The 19,802-nt window shown below is 50.6% G+C and overlaps 2 protein-coding genes across 2 annotated transcripts in view; both read right to left on the bottom strand.

Annotated features, from left to right (window-relative positions):
- Positions 1-361: 361 nt before the first annotated feature.
- Positions 362-2,192, bottom strand: LOC117808976. Its single transcript, XM_034678635.1, is given in 3 exon segments — positions 362-1,412; positions 1,510-1,853; positions 1,855-2,192. Coding segments are annotated over 3 exon segments (690 nt in total). The 3' UTR covers positions 362-1,404.
- The window catches only part of LOC117808978 (aryl hydrocarbon receptor-like), a 31,672-nt gene continuing 13,957 nt past the window's right edge, over positions 2,088-19,802 (bottom strand). Inside the window, 13 exon segments of the mRNA XM_034678637.1 lie at positions 2,088-2,793; positions 2,796-2,882; positions 2,885-2,983; positions 2,986-3,111; positions 3,114-3,256; positions 3,336-3,477; positions 4,807-4,916; positions 5,109-5,308; positions 5,388-5,515; positions 5,611-5,725; positions 5,827-5,916; positions 7,806-7,829; positions 7,832-7,908. Of these exon segments, the coding sequence (XP_034534528.1) occupies positions 2,228-2,793; positions 2,796-2,882; positions 2,885-2,983; positions 2,986-3,111; positions 3,114-3,256; positions 3,336-3,477; positions 4,807-4,916; positions 5,109-5,308; positions 5,388-5,515; positions 5,611-5,725; positions 5,827-5,916; positions 7,806-7,829; positions 7,832-7,908 (1,907 nt within the window). The 3' untranslated portion in view covers positions 2,088-2,227.

Below are 19,802 nucleotides of genomic sequence, written 5' to 3'. Positions count from 1 at the left end.
TCCTTTAGGTCTTCAGAGTGAATCACAGACTGAGAAGAAGAGGGACCGGCCGTCCTCACGTCCTGACTGACGTCCTGACTGACGTCCTGACGTCCTGACTGACGTCCTGACGTCCTGACGTCCTGACGTCCTCACGTCCTCACGTCCTGACGTCCTCACGTCCTGACTGACGTCCTCACGTCCTGACTGACGTCCTGACGTCCTGACGTCCTGACGTCCTGACGTCCTGACGTCCTGACTGACGTCCTGACGTCCTGACGTCCTGACTGACGTCCTGACGTCCTCACGTCCTGACGTCCTCACGTCCTCACGTCCTGACGTCCTGACGTCCTCACGTCCTGACTGACGTCCTCACGTCCTGACGTCCTGACTGACGTCCTGACGTCCTGACGTCCTCACGTCCTCACGTCCTGACGTCCTCACGTCCTGACGTCCTCCAGCGGTTTGAGGATGGACTTTGGAAAGTTAAACACTCTGTTTCACATCCAGAGGGGATCCTATGATGAGGAGGAGGCAGTGCATACACACTGCCTGATTACTCCTCTCCAGAGAGGGCTGAATTATTTTATCCTCTTCACGCTGTGTTGAAGAAGAAGAAGTGAAGAAGCTGAGGCCTTATTCTTCTCTAAAGAGAGCCTGTTAAATCAAGTCCTGATTCATTGGGATTCAATCTCATGACTTTACATGAGATCATTGTTTTTATAAACAGTGAGTGTGCCCCCTGCTGGCTGTTAGAGAGACTGCAGGGTTAATATACATGCAGGTCTGAGACTGTCTATGAGGGAGAGACGTCTGGACCATGTTTCCTCTCAGGTCCTCATCATGAGGATTATCTCTGACATGCTTTAAGGGAAACTTTCTGCAGGAATCAAACTGATCCACATGTTTAACCTGAGTTAATGACGTCCTCTAACAAAGGGAGTATCTGTGAATATAAAGCTGTGTGTGCTCTCAGGGATTCACTCTGAGGATGAGGATGATGATGATGATGATGATGAGTTTAGAGAGATGAAGAGGAAGGTGTAGGCTCGTCTGTAGATGCAGCTCTCTGTGTGAGGACGCTGGCTGGTTTCCCTTTAATGTGTTTCTTTGGTTTGGCTGGTCGTCGTCCTGACGATGGTCGTGTGGCGTTATACTTCATTATCATTAAAGAGCGTCTTCAGGTAAAAAATAAAGGCAAGCTTTAAACATGACAGACTGGACAGAGTTCATGATACATGGTGATATAAAACACAGAGTGAGAGTCTGAGGGGCGGCTCTGTTCAGGCAGATATAGTCCTGTTGTTTGAGTCCGTCTCCTCCTGGATCTGATCCTGCAGAGACGCATCGCTCGTCTCTCCTCCTCCGACAGGTTCATCGTCTCCAGCAGGAGGCCGAGGACGTCCGAGCGCTCTGCAGAGACTTTCATCCTGCTGAGAGAAGACCAGAGGACACAGGATCACAAGTCAAACTCAGAGGACAGACATGTTCAACAAAAACCCGGTCTCTACGGGTTCAGAGGAGACTCACAGTGGAACATGTTGACCTCTGTGGGTCTGTGGCAGTCCAGGAAGTGCTGCAGAGCGTGCTCGGAGGAGGGCATGGTGGGCGGAGCCGTCAGAGGGCTGATGTTGGCGTTCTCCTGGATTATGGCCGACGTCCCCACCACCGGCTCGCTGTGACTCCACTGGAAGTAGCAGGAACCTTGAGGAGGACTCTGATCCAGAGTCTCGTCTGCCCCCCTCAGGCCCACAGACCCTGAGAGAGCTAGAACGTCGCCCCCCGCTGGACCGGAGGAAAAGTGCTGGTTGAACATGCAGCTGCTCTGAGAAGCTGCCTGACCACATGCCAGGCCCCCTTGCTGAGCGGGGGTCAGTCGGAGATCCAGGACCGGCATGGGGGAACGTTTGGCTTTGGCACGCCGGCATCAGTCCGAGTCCGTTCTGCTGGACCTGTGGCCACTGCTGGACCTGCTGGACTGCTGGACCTGCTGGACCTGAGGCCACTGCTGAACCTGCTGGACCTGACCTATGCGGCCACTGCTGAACCTGTTGGACTGCTGGACCTGTGGACCTGCTGGACCTGTGGCCACTGCTGAACCTGCTGGACCTGCTGGACCTGCTGGACCTGTTGGACCTGCTGGACCTGCTGGCTGTGGGCACTCTGTAGGGGGCTTCCCTGCAGACACATTGGGGAAAAAGAAACAGGAGCATTGGGTGTGCGGAGGGGTTAAAGTCACTGCAGGGGATCAGAGGAGGCAGGAGGTCCAGGGCGCCGGTGCTCCACGCTTTGGCGCTGTGCCGGCGCTCTGCAGGAAAGTGTTCTGAGGAGACCGCAGCAGCTGGCTGGGCTGAGGGCGGGCGTTGGGGGTCTGTCCACAGGGCTGGAAGGAGGCCGAGATGTCGGGGATGGAGAGCTCGGGGAGCTCGATGGACGGGCTGAAGATGTCGTGGAGCTGCAGCTGCTGGAGGGGGGGCAGGTTTGGGTCTTGGGGGGGTGATCAGGGGACCGTGGTGGGACAGTTTCTGTGAGCTGCTGAACATATGAGCGTCTGTGTTCTGCTGCTGAGCGTAGATCCGTTCATTGGGAGGCCGCTGCGGTCCGGACTAAGGGTCTGGAACAGCTGGGGGTCACAGAGTCCGGCGAGGTCCTGAAGGCCGTTTGCAGACAGGCAGGGGGGCGGTCCCTCCGTTCAGAACGTCCTCGCCCTTTCCTTGAACAGGACGGTGTCGATGTAGTCAAAGATGTCGCTGGTGAGGATGCCGTCGGCCTCAGAGCTCACGTTGCTCTGCTGAAGCTCCTCCTGACTCAACTCTTCAGGGCGTTCTCCCATCCACAAGCTCCGCCTTCCACCTCCAGGTTCTGCAGCGCCGCACAGAAGTCGCTGCTCTGCGCCATCTTCCCAGGTTATCCATCACCGCCATCACCGACTGCTTGGCCTCCTCCTTCACCACGGGGTTCGCCGTCGCAGCCCCGCCCTCCTGCCATCCGTCACTGGGGACCTGACCAGAGCGCGGCTGTCCATGAAGACCTGGTCCAGGGGTGTGGGGGGGTCGATGGTCCTGGTGTAGGCGGCCTCGTCCTGTCTCAGGAAGCAGTCCAGCAGAGAGCGGGGGTCCTCGTCCGTGCTGGGTCGTTCTTGCTGAACATCTTGTTGAACTGGAACTGGGTGACGTCCACGGTGGGCCCGTTGTTGTAGAGGACCGCCTCCCCCGTGGTGAAGCTGAAGGGGAGCTGCAGCCTCCTCTGACGCAGGTACTCCTCCCCCTCCGCGTTCCTGAAACACACCAACACAACCCGTCACCGTCTGGAGGGTCTCCTGAGACCTGAACCTGAAGTCATGATCACACACTCACAGCAGCGCCCTCTGGTACGCGATGATGAAGTCCGGTCTTCCTCCTTTGAAGATCAGCTTGGCGTTCGCCTTCACCCAGACCCAACCGCCGCTCTTACTGAGCAACCGGAACACCGTCATCCCACTCTCACCGGTCTTTATCACTGAGACACACACACACACAGAGAGACACACACACACACATACATACAGAGAGACACCAGAGAGACACACACACACACACACACACACACACACACACACACACAGAGAGACACACACACACACACATACAGAGAGACACACACACACACACACACACAGAGAGACACACACACACAGACACACATACAGAGAGACACACACACACACACAGAGAGACACAAACACACACAGAGACACACACACACACACACACACAGAGACACACACACACAGAGAGACACACACACACACACACACAGAGAATCACACACACACATACAGAGAGACACACACACACACAGACAGAGAGACACACAGAGAGAGAGACACACACACACACACACACATACAGAGAGACACACACACACACACACACACACAGACACAGAGAGAGAGACACACACACATACAGAGAGACACACACACACACACACCTGTCACACACAAACACACACACACACACCAAACACACACCACACACACACAAGACCACACACACACCGACACACAGAGAGACACACACACACAGACACACAGAGAGACACACACACACAGAGACACACAGAGAGAGACACACACACAGACACACAGAGAGACACACACACAGAGACACACACACACACACAAACACACACACACAGAGACACACACACAGAGAGAGACTCACACACACATACAGAGACACACACAGAGAGACACACACACACACACACACACACACACAGACACACACATACAGAGACACACACACACACAACCACACACACAGAGACACACACACACAGAGAGACACACACACACACACACACAGAGACACACACTACAGAGAGACACACACACACACACACACACACAGAGACACACACACACACACACAGAGACACACCACACACACACAACCACACACACCCACACACACACACACACACACACACAGTGAGACTTGGATCAGAACTTTGAACATGACGTGTTCTCTGTTATGTTTTCGCCTGTCATGTGTGTTGTTTGTGTGTGTGTGTGTTTGTTTGTGTGTGTGTGTTTGTGTTTGTGTGTGTTGTGTGTGTTTTGTTGTGGTGTGTTTGTGTGTTTTTTGTGTTTGTGGTTTTGTGTGGTGTGTGTGTTTGTATGTTGTGTGTGTGTATATATGTGTGTGTGTATGTGTGTATATATGTGTGTGTGTGTGTGTGTATATATGTGTGTGTGTGTGTATGTGTGTGTGTGTGTATATATATGTGTGTGTGTGTATGTGTGTGTGTGTGGTTGAACATGTGATCAGAGTGTACACTCACTGCGCATGTGGTTGTCAGCGCAGTACATCATGTCAGCAGCGTGGATGAACTGGTATCCGGAGCCTTTCATGCAGAGCTCGGTCTCTGAGTATCCCAGGATGACCTTCCCCCTGCAGAGAGAGAACCACAGTTTATAAAGATCCTCCTCTACTGGACTTCAGCTAACAAATATGACAGCCTGTGACTTCTTCCTCTAAGACCTGGAGAAACACACGGAGCTGGCGTCAGGAGGAAAACCACCTGGAGGTTTTTCTCTCTGCCAGGAACAGAGTCCAGGTTTAAGAGAAGGGTTTAAAGAGCACCTGCTGTCGATGCCCATGGGCGTGAAGTCCAGCTTGTTTGCTTGAAAGAGGAGCATCTTAGTCCGGATCTCGATGATGGACGGAGCCTGGACCGGCACGGCGATGGCGAACAGAGCCAGCTGAGGTTTGTTACTCGACCCGTTCTCCTTCAGAAACCTCTGAGCGTGGAGGTACTTCAGCCGACCCTGGAACTTCAGAGCCTGAAAACGAGACCAGGTCAGTGTTGACTTCTGGAAGTAGCTCCCAACATTTCATCCCAACTTTGAACTCTGCACCGACCAGGAAGCCCGAGGAGTTATCCAGGAGGCAGCGGAACCGACACACGAAGCTCCTCTCCAGGAAGGACGAGTTCTCTGGAGGAAGCTGCTCCGGGCTGTACATCATCGTGGTCCCAGAAGTCTGCAGGGCTGAAACACAGGAAGGCATGAGGAGGAGTTAAACAGAGGACACAGAAGGGACTCGGTCTTCAGGGAGGGCGTCATCACTCGGGTTCAGGTCTTACCGTCGCCCTCAGCACCAGCGGTCGGAGGGTTCAGGGCGAAGTGGAGCTGCTGCCTGAACAGGGTCCGGTCGTCAGTGTGGATCAGGTCAAACACGCTCTGATGAACCACGTCCGACTGTCAGAGAGGAACAGAGAACACCATCGGTTACACACAGGCTCCGCCCCTTTTTAAACACCAGTAGTCCACAGTGTCAGTACGAGGTTAAGGGTCCTCACCTGATGGAAGCCCAGGTAGTCCTTGATGGTGTGAGACGAGTAGAACACGGTCCCGTCCGAGGCCACCACCAGAACGAACCCGTTCAGCGCCTACAGAGGAGACAGACCGTCAGCACACACACACACACACTTCCTCTGCTCCTGCAGGACACACACACTGAGTACAGCAGTAACACACTGTAACACACACACATCCCTCATCACACACACACACATCACACACACAGAGCGTGTTCATCATGAGGCTGCGTGTCTCTTCTTCTCTTCAGGTTCAGAGGATCGTTCCTCAGTGAGAGGATTTTAAAGAAGTTCACATGTTGTTACAGCAGAGTCACCCTGAGCTACAGCTCCACCCTGTGGCAGAAGACTGAACTACAGCTTACACACATGAGACCTACAGGGATATAAATATGAGGTTTAACCTGCTGGTGAGGGAGATGACATTTACATGCACATGTCTGGTCGTAGCCTTGTATCTGACAGAGAGAGTGGAGGCTTTAAGTTTATGATAAATATTATAAAATAGTCTGAACACTTTTAAAAGGTCATTGTGTGAAAATAACTGGAATAATAAAGAGTTAGGATTTCTTTTGTTAACCTGCATTTTTTATTAACCTTGATATCTGAGGATGAAATAAAGGAGTGAAATAAAGTCCTACATCGTGCTCTCATCACTCTCAGGGTGTTTACATGTGACTCTGATCTAACCCTGAGCTGTGTTCACTGAGAGCAGAACCGGTCTGCAGACTTCAAGGGGAGCAGGATCTCTTCAGACCGTTCTCCTGTGGACTAAACAGAGAGTGTGGAGAGTCTGAGTCGTCTGTTCTTCCTGATGCTGCAGAGAGAAAGTTATAAACCTTCAGTCAACAGCTTCCAAAGAGTCTTTGTCTGAAACAATCAGAGTCTGAGGTGATGATGTAAGAGGGTGAAAGTGTCCCGACAGGTGGCAGGTGACAGGTGGCAGGTGGCAGGTGACAGGTGACAGGTGACAGGTGTACACAGAGACGTCACAGTCTCAGGTTTTGTTAAGAATCACAGAGCGTGGCTGAGCTTGGCGAGCAGACTGAGACGAGCAGCTTCACCTGTGAACACTTCCTCCTGAGCGGAGAGAGAGGATTAACTCAGAACAACACGACTGAGGCTCAAATAAACACCGTCTGAGGGACGCAGGCGGACCTGAGCCAGGAGGACCTGAGCCAGGCGGACCTGAGCCAGGCGGACCTAAGTGCCTCGGGCCGCCGTCTGAACGTGGGAGTTCACCTTCCAGAGACGGAAGCAGTCAGAGGTTTACTCCCAGATCTCTACAGACCTGGAACATGTTAGTCCTGCAGTCTGAGGTGTGTCCTGTGCTTGTCTTCTCTCAGACTCTGCTTTAACACAGTCTCCTGCAGGTGTTCTTTAATCACAGCAGGTGCTCAGGTGTCATATTCAGAGATTAAACTTGATTTTCTTCTTTTCAATTTAAAGATTTTTATTTAACATTTAATCAGCTGATGTCACTGACACTGTTCATCCTTCAGAGGTATTCCTATCTGATGCATTTAAATGATAAATATTTCTACAGATATTATAAAGTAAGGATCAGAGCTTTGGGTGATTGGCTCACACTGAGGATCACAAAGACAGAGAGCGTCTGAAACAAGTGAAGGACTGTTAGAGACACAAACTGAAGTGACTTAAATTAAACACAGTGATTGAATCTCATTGAGCTGATTTAATGTGACTCTGATGAACACTGTGATGATGAAACATCATGCACACGTCCTGCAGAAACTGTTTGAGCAGCTCGGAGCATCGGCAGGTTTGAACCTCGCTCTCATTTCATATTGTGATCATTGTGCAGCCTCCTGCACCGTGCAGGCTTTAGTTTGATCGACTGAGAGGCTGTTTGTTTTTAAACTCTTCATTTTAAAGTCTAATCAGGAGGTGTCAGCTTAAAGGTGGTGATCCTGCAGTGTGAGAGTGACTCTGTGTCGTACCTGCAGCAGCTCTCCCTCGAGAGGCCGGCGGTGTCGGCGGTGTTCCCGTTCTGTCCGTTCCCTCCAGGAAACATCCGGATGGCGTTCCCGTTCTTCATGGTGGCTGCAGGAAACAGAGGAGGAGGTCAGCAGTGATTAAAACATCTTTAAGAGGTTGAGAGTTATGTCTTTAAGCTCGAGTGTCTTTGTCTGAAGTGGTCCGAGCTCCTGTGTGAGGAACTTTCTGTGTGTTTGGCGCCCCCTGTGGACAAAGTGAAACCTCTGATCTCTCTGATCTGGACGTGTGTATGAAGAGCTTCCTGACAGAGAGATCTAAACATGATGTCTGATAACAATGTCTCAGCATACAGGCGCTGCTCTGGTCCCCTTCAGGTCCCCTTCAGGGCCCCTACATAAGGAGCGTCCTGCAGACTGTGACTTTAACTCGCCGCAGACGCTCTTCATGGCGCTGGATTTAAAAGTCAGTGAAAGAAATGAACGTGAGGTAAGAGGTGAGAGACGGAGAGCTGTGATAAAGGTCTGAGGACTCATGTGTCCCCTCACAGCTCAGTCTGTGAACCACACATCATGTGATCCTCCTCACCTCTGTGTTTCATCACCTCTGAACCTGAATCCCAGAGACTCCTTGAGCTGGTCTCAGAGCTGCTGGGCGTCTGAAGCATACCAAAGAGAACAAAGCCTGTTCAGACGAACACTTCCAGGTACGGACTGAAACCTCAACAACGACTCTATTGTTGTTTAGTGAGCGCTGTGTGAGGTACCTTTGTTCCAGTGACCTCAGAGAGACGTTAAATTACTGAAACCTCTCAGGACGTGTTTGGCACATCAAACCTCCTGACATCTACTCGCCCTCTCTGTTTGTTCTGGCTTCACCTTTGCAACTCTTGGCAGAGCCGTAAGCTTTCTTAATCTTCATCATCACTCCTCCAGTGCTGCGCCGTGTCATGTCATGTTGCCTTAAAGCTGCTAGAAGAGTCGTGCCATTGTTCTAAAGATGTAAGCATGGGAAAGACGGCGTGTGAGTACGGTGGAGCGTGCTCGCTCTGCACCGCTCAGTCTGAATCAAACTTTAAGAAAAGTCACAGAGCTGAAACTCCAACTCTGAGCAGGCTGCAGATCAACGACCAGAGACGTGTACTCACGTCTCTGCAGCGCGGTGTGTGTGACATCATGCTGCAGGTCCCTAAATACTCCCAGAGCAGAGCAGGATCAGTTACATCACCATCAGAGTCTCTGAGTCTCTTTGCAGCTCTCTGTTTCTTAGCATGTCTGAGAAGTCACGTGTGTCTCTTTGTGGACGTTTATCTGTTTTATCCTCAAATTAAACTCCAACAAGACGACTTCACCACCTGAGCATGCACCACCTGAGCATGCACCAACTGAGCATGCACCACCTGAGCATGCACCACCTGAGCATGCACCACCTGAGCATGAACCACCTGAGCATGCACCACCTGAGCATGAACCACCTGAGCATGCACCACCTGAGCATGAACACCTGAGCATGAACCACCTGAGCATGAACCACCTGAGCATGAACCACCTGAGCATGACCACCTGAGCATGAAACACCTGAGCATGAACCACCTGAGCATGCACCACCTGAGCATGAAACACCTGAGCATGAACCACCTGAGCATGCACCACCTGAGCATGCACCATCTGAGCATGAACCACCTGAGCATGCCCACCTGAGCATGCACCATCTGAGCATGCACCATCTGAGCATGCACCACCTGAGCATGAACCACCTGAGAACCACCTGAGCATGCACCGTCTCTTTTTAAGGATCCTAAAAGTGTTTTGAAGTGTCTGAAGTCATTCTGATTCTCTGGGTCCATCTTTAAACCAGTGTTGTAGTTTTGTGTCTCTGTAGTTGTCCCGTGTCTCCTCGTCTGTATCAGACTCTTCTTGAAGAGCTCTTTAAATAGTCGGAGTGTGAGCTCTGGATCAGAGAGGAGGAAACTCTGATCCAGCTCTAGTTTTTGCTTTCCCTCCAGAGGACGAGTTTTCTCTTCGCTGGGGTAACAGGCTGTGTATCTGCTCACATACACACACACACACACACACACACAGAGTGAACACACACACACAGAGTGAAAACACACACACACACACACAACACACACACACACACACACCCACACAACACACTCTGCACTGTTGCATGTGTCCCTGGGGGTTCTGTTTTAGAAGTTCTCGTTGAGTGTGGTTGTTGGCGGTTTCTTATCTGGACGACCACTACAGGAAGATCCTGGATGGCCTCTCCCAACCCGTCCGTCCTGTCACGCAACTTCTTTAAGAAGGAGAGGGGCCCCACACACGCCACACACACACACACACACCACACACACACACACACACACGCTCGAGAGGAGGCAGACAGTGTTTACACAGACACACAGACCTGCACGGTCTGACAGACACACGTCAACACCGCGCTAAGAACACCAGCAGCCGTGCATACAACCATTACAGACCCAGAGACCAGGACGGCATGAACCACGAGATCCAGATACCAGCAACACGGGGAGAGGGTACAAGAACACATGAGTCATCGCCTCAGACAGACACAGACCATCATCTCTCTCTCTCTCTCTCTCTGTTTGTTTTTTCTTCCCCTGTGGTGGACTCGTCTTCACACCCTCCTTCCTGATCTCTCTCTCTCTCTAACAGCGGAAGCGTCCGTGGCCAGCAGAGGTTTCGTGGCCCAGCAGAGGTTTCGTGGCCCAGCAGAGGTTTCGTGGCCCAGCAGAGGTTTCGTGGCCCAGCAGAGGTTTCGTGGCCCAGCAGAGGGTTGGTGTCGTGTGCAGCAGCTGGAGAGACTGGGAAAGGATTCTTGGCGAGAGCTGGAGCAGAGGTTGGAACGAGCTTCAGTAAGTTTGTGGAGGAGCGAGAGGAGAAAAACAGATTACCACCAACATCAAACATGCTCAGCGCCTCCACAGAGACCAGGGAGCCCACATGTAAACCAAAAACTGTTGCACAACATTTTCCATTACCGGGTTCACCGTCTGATTCCAGTATCCTGATCGATCTGATTCAAGGCTTAAAACTCCTCGTCTGATCTCTGAGATCAAAACTTAAAGTTCCTCTGAGCCGGACAGATCCAGGGACATGAAGACCTGAAGGATGAGGACAGCTGCTCCTCACATCAGCCTCAACAAACACCAGACTGGACGACAGGAGTCAGTCCAGCTGCAGTCTACACTGACCTGCAGGAAGTCTGAGCCTGGTTTATAGAGCTGCAGGTCTACACTGACCTGCAGGAAGTCTGAGCCTGGTTTATGCAGGAGGTCTGAGCCTGGTTTATAGAGCTGCAGGTCTACATGACCTGCAGGAAGTCTGAGCCGGTTTATAAAGCTGCAGGTCTACACTGACCTGCAGGAGGTCTGAGCCGGGTTTATAGAGCTGCAGGTCTACACTGACCTGCAGGAGGTCTGAGCCTGGTTTATAGAGCTGCAGGTCTACACTGACCTGCAGGAAGTCTGAGCCTGGTTTATAGAGCTGCAGGTCTACACTGACCTGCAGGAGGTCTGAGCCGGGTTTATAAAGCTCAGGTCTACACTGACCTGCAGGAGGTCTGAGCCGGTTTATAGAGCTGCAGGTCTACACTGACGCTGAGGAGGTCTGAGCCGGGTTTATAGAGCTGCAGGTCTACACTGACCTGCAGGAGGTCTGAGCCGGGTTTATAAAGCTGCAGGTCTACACTGACCTGCAGGAGGTCTGAGCCTGGTTTATAGATCTGCAGGTCTACACTGACCTGCAGGAGGTCTACACTGACCTGCAGGAGGTCTGAGCCAGGTTTATAAAGCTACGATCTACACTGACCTGCAGGAGGTCTACACTGACCTGCAGGAGGTCTGAGCCAGGTTTATAAAGCTGCAGATCTACACTGACCTGCAGGAGTCTACACTGACCTGCATGAGGTCTGAGCAAGGTTTATAAAGCTGCAGATCTACACTGACCTGCAGGAGGTCTACACTGACCTGCAGGAGGTCTGAGCCAGGTTTATAGAGCTGCAGGTTTTTGGTGAGCTGGACTTCTCTATCTGAACATGCAGTCAGTCAGGAGGGTCTGCCTTCAGATACACCAGGAACTGATCCGCTTTAAGACCTCAGCCCAGATCCAGACCGTCCTTCCTGAGCTCAGGGGTTAAGATCCTGATCTCCTGAACCTGATGTAACAGGATTAAGAGGAGGGTCTCTCAGCTGCACATCAGAGTCAGTCTGAAGATCTGGTGTACTCGAGACCTCCTCTCTTCCACTCCACCACCAGGAGGCGCTGCTGCAGTTCTCTGTGAAGACCCTGTTTGTGAGTCAGTCTGAGGAGGTCTAAGTCCTGAACCCTGCTCCCCCTGACCCTGTAGAGGAGAAGCTGCTGGCTCAGAAGAAAGAATGTAAACTGTGAAGAGAACAATACATGAGTCTTTACTGAGCCGCTCTCTCAGACAAACATTCACCCTGAAGACTTCCTCCTGTAGTCCTCTAACTGAGGTGAAACCTGAGACCCAGAGAGGCCACATCAGACCGTGGCTCCGTCTCTGAAGAGGGGCCATTAAGGGATTGTAGAGACGCAGAGCGAGGAGTCACTCCAGGCGAACATCCTCGTCATTCAGAGAGGCGCAGCGTTAAAGGATTTGGATTCTTTTCATCATGAAGCAATTAAATGACTCAAAGAGCCGAGACGGGGGGGACCTGCACCAGATCCCGTCAGACAGCTTCGGGAAGCAGGTTACCAAGAACTGTTCAGAGGTTCAGGGTTTGATCTGAGAGGACCCAGACGAGGAGAAAGAATACAGAACTCTGAGCTGGACTAGCAGATCCTATAGTCTCCTTTAGACCCTGAGCTCTGAGCTGGACTAACAGATCCTACACAGTCTCCTTTAGACCCTGAGCTCTTAGACTCTCTGAGACTCTCTAGGACTCTCTGAGACTCTGTGAGACTCTCTGGGACTCTCTGAGACTCTGTGAGACTCTGTGGGACTCTCTGGACTCTCTGGGATTCTGTGAGACTCTCTGGGACTCTCTGAGACTCTGAGACTCTCTGGGACTCTCTGAGACTCTCTGGGACTCTCTGAGATTCTCTGGACTCTCTGAGACCGGGTAGAAAGAGGAGAAGAGGAAATGCTTCACGGTCTGGCCTCCTGCCCTTCAGGGAGAGTCTGAAGCATGCCGGCGATACCGAGGAATATTATCTTGATTGAAACATTTAGTTCCAGTAGATCCTGAGCAGAGATCTGGGTTCTCACGCAGACCTGCAGGGACGGGCAGAGCTGGAAATCAGAGAGCCAATGAGCCGGGTCAGTCGGTGCACAGGTTCCGCCCCCCCATCAGTCCTCTGATTAAAGTCCTCGCTCACTTCCACGGCTTCAGGGGAAGGAAGCTGTTTTAGTTTTAATCTTATTTATTCTAACATTTAAGTTCAGATTTATTCCTTTTATAGTAAATATATTTATAGACAGTCAATATTTATAGACAGTCAATATTTATAGATGTTAAATATTTTAGATGTTAAATTAATTTATAGACAGTAAATATATTATAGATGTTAAAATATTTATAGATGTTACATATATTTAGACAGTAAATATTTATAGACAGTAAATATTTATAGATGTTACATATATTTATAGACAGTAATATATTAAAGACAGTAATATATTATAGATGTTACATATATTTATAGACAGTAAATATATTTAAAGACAGTAATATATTTAAGATGTTAAATATATTATAGATGTTACTATATTTATAGACAGTAAATATATTTATAGACTAAATATATCGATGTTGACATATATTTTAGACAGTAAATATATTTAAAGACAGTAAAATTATTTATAGATGTTATATATTTATAGGATGTTAAATATATTTTATTATGTTAATTATTTATAGACAGTAAATATATTATAGACAGTAAATATTTTAGACAGTAAATATATTTATAGATGTTAAATATATTTATAGACAGTCAATATATTTATTGACAGTAAATATAATTATTATCATTGTTCTTATTTAATTTATTTTGATTTCATTGTATCTTATTCTATTCTATTTAATTTAATATTATTTTAACTTATTTTATTTATTTGAATTAGTTTATTTTATTGTCTTTTATTTTTATGATGTTGTATTTGCACTCGTTCTGAACGTAACACTGTTTTTTGAGTGTTGCATGTTCCTCTGCAGACTGTTTCCTGATCTGACACAGAGGGTCTCTAAAGGACCAACAACACACTCTGATATGTGTGATCGTCCCCGTGCAGAGAGAGAGACACAGACAGGCAGACAGACAGAGACAGAGGGACAGACAGACAGAGACAGAGGAGACAGAGACAGAGGAACAGACAGAGACAGACACAGAGGGACAGACAGAGATAGAGGGACAGACAGAGACAGAGGGACAGACAGAGAGGGACAGACAGAGACACAGAGGGACAGACAGAGACGACAGAGACAGAGAGAGACAGAGACGAGAGGGACAGACAAGAGGCAGACAGAGAGACAGAGACAGAGGAGACAGAGAGACAGAGAGAGAGACAGAGACAGAGAGGGACAGACAGAGACAGACAGAGAGACAGAGAGAGAGAGAGAGAGAGAGGAGACACAGAGAGAGACAGAGAGAGAGAGACAGACAGAGACAGACAGAGAGACAGAGAGACAGAGAGAGAGAGAGAGAGAGAGAGAGAGAGAGAGAGAGAGACAGAGAGAGAGAGAGAGAGAGAGAGAGAGAGAGAGAGGAGAGAGGAGAGAGAGAGACTGAGCTGTCTCTGTTATCACTCTGTGTTCAGTCTGCAGAGAGCCTGGAGCGGCCCTGCAGGTCTGTTAAGGTCTGTTTGTTTTGCTGCAGGACAAAAACCCCCGGGAGCAGACCAGATCAAATAAACCCTGATTAAGAAGCATTCAGGGACGGGGTCTGTGCTGCTGCTTGGTAGTGATGGTGCTGCTGCTGGTAGTGATGGTGCTGCTGCTGGTAGTGATGGTGCTGCTGCTGGTAGTGATGGTGCTGCTGCTGGTAGTGATGGTGCTGCTGCTGGTATGATGGTGATGGTGATGGTGGTGGTGACGGAGTCTGGCTGCATCTGCTCTTCTAATCTTCACTCTGAGTTATTTTGGTGTCCTCAGATCTTTTAATGTCGCTGGATGTGGACAGAAGAAGAATCAAAGCTAAATCCAGGTCTCTGTGTTAGGCGTGCCTCGCTGCAGAGATCATATCAGAGTCCAGGCGGACTGCCAACACACACACACACACACACACACACACACACACACACACACACACACACACACACACACACACACACACACACACACACACACACACACACACACACACACACACACACACACACATGTTAGACTGATTCACTCTTCATGGAGTCCACCTTTGGTTCTACATGTGTTAACTCCTGAATGTAGAATCACTGCGTCTGGATGTCCTGAGAGGTCAGGTCCTGGTCCTGGGAGGTCCTGAGAGGTCAGGTCCTGGTCCTGGGAGGTCCTGAGAGGTCAGGTCCTGGTCCTGAGAGGTCCTGAGAGGTCCTGACAGGACCTGAGAGGTCCTCTTTGCTTCAGTGAAACTCTGCAGCTATGAACGATGGCAGCAGCTTCTCCTCCTTTCTCGTGTTGGCTCAGAGAGGACTGACAGAAGTCTGCAGGACATCTGAGAGGGTTTAAGAGCGGCTCAGTTAACCCTCACATTACCAGAGCTCTCAGGCCAAACATGGTCTGAGGCCAGGAGCAGAAGAATCTGCTGGACGGGTTTGAATCCTGAGTCTGATCACACGAAGCTCTCTCTGTAGATGCAGATCTCTGAAGACGTTTGAAAGCTGGAAATACACGTCCACGCAATCAACACTGAGGGACCCGTTCTGTCCTGGACTGGACTCTGTTTATACTCTCACATTCCTTCCAGAGCCGGCGGCCCGAATCAGAGGCTGAAATAAAAGTAATAATACATCAAGTGAGTCTGAGAGCAGCTGATTCTGCTTCAGCACATAAACAAACAACGGCATTCTGGAGGACTGTGAATGTCACAGAGAGCCTCGGTGGGCCAGCTCGGCTCGGGCCCACAGAGAGGAGCACAGAGGGTTTGGGTACGAGGGGGGACGCAGCGCTGCGGTCTGAAGGCTGGAGGACTCACAACAAACCTTCCAGAGAGTGGAGATGGAAAAAATGAAAACATGATTCAATCTGTCTCCCAGCGGTCGCATCGCATTCTCACGACATACTGAAAGACGAGTCCGGACTCCAGAGCCAACAGGCAGCTCCTGTCCCCCTAAGCCCAGTCCTGCTCCCAGTCCTGCTCCCACCGTACAGAGCCAGCAGGTGGTCTCTGCTCACACACATCAGGGTCCAGAGCCAGCAGGTGGTCTCTGCTCACACACATCAGGGTACAGAGCCAGCAGGTGGTCTCTGCTCACACACATCAGGGTCCAGAGCCAGCAGGTGGTCTCTGCTCACACACATCAGGGTCCAGAGCCAGCAGGTGGTCTCTGCTCACACACATCAGGGTACAGAGCCAGCAGGTGGTCTCTGCTCACACACATCAGGGTCCAGAGCCAGCAGGTGGTCTCTGCTCGCACACATCAGGGTCCAGAGCCAGCAGGTGGTCTCTGCTCACACACATCAGGGTTCAGAGCCTGCAGGTGATCTATCAGGATCCAGTCCCCCCTCCTGAACCGGGCTTCCCCTCCACCCTCTCCCTCCTTTGAGCTGTGTTCAGGACTTCAGACGCCCCCCTACCTCTCTCTCCTCCTCCTCGTCCTGCGCTCATGTGAACTGGTTTCTGCGTACACGGTTCAGAGATCCCAAATACCGAGTGAGATGAAATTACAGCGCAGCGCTCGGTGTTACCACGTCAACCCTGATTGCTAACAGGCCCTGGATGTTTTCAATGAGCTTGGAGAGCCTGAGCACATTTTTCTCCAGTTTCTAACAGCGTCACACAAATATGTCAGCAGCAGAGAGCCACAAGCCTTCAGAGCATCCAGCTCTGCCTCGTAAAGTCACGCTATGAGGCCGACGGTCCGGCTCGCCCCAGGAAGGAGATCTGCTGTTTGAAGGCAGCCACAAATATCTGTCTCTGTTATCAGCTCTTTAAATCTGAGGCCTCGCTGCTGTTTGTTCCTCTCTCTCTCTCTTTCTCTTACCTCGCACTTTATGGGATCTTTATCTCCCAGGCATGTCCCCACACGAGCGCCCATCCCAGGCTGCTGTTTTGACTGGGATAACCCCGGAGAGGCCGCAGAGTGAGCTCGCTGCAACAAACTCCAGTGTTTAGAAATCTATTGTTGAGCAGCCGTCATCCGTCTTAACATGCAAATGAATCCAGTCCAACTTCCTGTCTCTGAAACTGGGTCAGTTTATTCACTCTGCAGGGTTCCTCCTCATGAGGACCATCAGAGCTACACGGTCTCTGATCCAGTCTGACTCTGTCCTGACATCCTGAGTCCAGCGTGACCGGTCTCTCAGAGTGTCGGGGTCTAATAACACACACCTTAAAGCACTTTAAAGGTGTGTGTTAGTGAGGAACGCTGCTCGTGTTATGAGTCTATCAGCTGATGATGGAGGCGCACCGACTCTGTCTCAGCATGAGATTATGTCATGTCCAGGTCGGACTCACGACCCCTCAGATACCCCTTTATGACCAACGCGGACCTGGTTCTAGTTCCGGGCTGGTGCTCGCTGGTTTGGAGCTGGTTGAACTCGTGAACCAACTCGGCACCAGTTTGTTTTTCACCTGCTCGACCCCGTGGAAGAGGCACGTCAGGACGCCACTTCTGTGACCGCTTTTCCCAGCAGCGCCAGAGTGAACTTTCCCTCACAACAACAATGATGGCGGACAACGTAGCGTGCTAGCTGGTGTTGCTCCTGGCTTTAGAGCTTCTCAAACATTACCAACACTTCTGTGCTACTCATCATGCTTTACATGGATGGAGACTTCACCCCTCGCCCCTGATGTAAGCGGCAGCTAAGAGTTGGTGCCGCTCTGGAACCTGTGTCCGAACCGGCGCTGAAACTGCCTCAGTGGAAAAGGGGTAAGGGAGCTTTGACTCCACCCCCCCACGGTTGCTCTTCCTGCCCATCAGACCGACTTGTGAGGAGGGAAAGTGAGAGAAGAACAGAGAGAGAGTCTGATGAAGGTGTTAGAGGACAGAGACAGACTCTCCTCCCCCCCTCTCATGAGAGAGGAGAGTCTGTAGAGTCCTCGTCGTACAGTTTATCACTCTTTAGATACAAACACATGAAAGCTTGACCTCTAGCTCTCCTCCTCAGTCTCTCCATCACTTCCTCTGCAGCACTCAGTGTCTTCACCTCCACCTGTTCCTCAGCAGCATGCACTCGCTCCTGATCATGCAGTCTGACGCTGCAGAGGACCATCGAACATCTGCTGCTCAGAGTCAGCCCTCTGTGATGAAATGTTCAGGTGTCTCCATCCTTCTGACGCCTCACTCTCCGGACGTCCTCTGGCCTATAACACTGAGATCAGCGTCTCTGTGCCAACGGACCAATCAGAGCTCTCCTCAGTCGCTCTGCAGCAGCTGGATGACGTGCCGCTGACACAGAGACAAATGAAGTGTTGAAAACAGAGAGAGTTTCATGAAATATAAAACTCAGCTCATTAATAACTTCACTGGTGTTTAGACAGGAGTTACAACAGAACCTGGTCTGAGACGGATCCAGGACGGTCAGAGAGGAGGTTCCAGGAAACCCTGCGTTCATGCCAGAGAAGTCACGATTCAGATTAAAGCTTCAACAACTGTGTTTCTAAAAACCTCCATGTTTGAATTATCCCTTTGATTTAAAGGTTCATGGATTCAAATCTCACAGAGAGGGTTTCAGTCCAGGTGTGGACACCTCTGCTGACACAAACAGGAGAGTGAGTGTTTGAGGGATTGGAGTGTCTGTGCCTTTAACTGTCCCGCTGCAGGTGATTGGTGCTGCTAAAGGGGAGCAACTGAGCAGGTGGATCAGGCGTCACATGTCAGGAGGGACATGGTGACAGCCTGTCTGTGTGAAAGTGTTCTCTGAGAGCGTTCACAGGTGTTGATTTAATCCACACCCTAATCCACTTTCCTTCAGTGGTTTAACCTGAGGCCTCCTCACCTGAGCGGCTCTGGTCTAACTCAGACCTTAGAACGGTCCTGGAGCTCAAACACGGCTGCAGGACGACCCCCCTTTGCAGGATTCACTTTAATACTCTACAGAGACCGACCCTCCTTTAAATAAAGAGAGCAGATTAATGTGAGAGTACAGAGACATGTCAGAGCGTCTGCATCAGAGGAAACACCGACCTGAGCTCAGCGTGGGACCAACACCAACATCGTAAACTTTAAATGTGTCATCATAAAGATTTGATGTTTGTTTGCAGACCGAGCTCTGAGACTGAGAGGGACACAGCAGAGCATTCAGAGCCGGTTTGATACAGGACATGGATCATTAAGATCCTCCTCACATGACAGCCCACACTAACAGGACCTCCTCTGACACCGGCTCCAAGGGAGAGGACCGAGGTTCGGGGAACAGGATGGATCAGATGCTTCTGGTCTAACACGTCTAAGGTGATCCGTCCCACCAGACCACAAACCCACCTCAGAGACGTCTCTGTCCTTAAAGGAGCTGCTGTGAGACGGACTGTTTGAGGAAGTCTGTGAATCGACCTGCTGCTGCTGCACAAAGACAGAATCTATGTCCACCATCTCTCAGTGAACGTTTAGAGACCGCTCTGACCTTCATACAGGGACGACTTAAAGCTGAGTGGATTCAAACTGAAGGGTCAGAGGTTCACCGGATTTAAGGATTCAAATTGATTGACGATTCAGACTGACGGGGAAGGAAACACGTCTGATCCTGAGCTTCATATAGAGGGAGGTGACGTCTGTCAGTGAAGGTCAGAGGTGCCTCTGTGGTCAAACTTCCACAAACACTCACCTCAGCCGAGCGTTCAGGAGCACGTCTGATATCAGTCCTCAGATCAGTCCTC

The sequence above is a fragment of the Notolabrus celidotus genome, unplaced genomic scaffold, assembly GCF_009762535.1.
Source record: "Notolabrus celidotus isolate fNotCel1 unplaced genomic scaffold, fNotCel1.pri scaffold_194_arrow_ctg1, whole genome shotgun sequence".
In the NCBI taxonomy this organism is placed as follows: Eukaryota; Metazoa; Chordata; class Actinopteri; order Labriformes; family Labridae; genus Notolabrus; species Notolabrus celidotus.
Note: the sequence above shows the minus strand (reverse complement) of the source record. Positions and strands in the feature narration are given on the sequence as shown.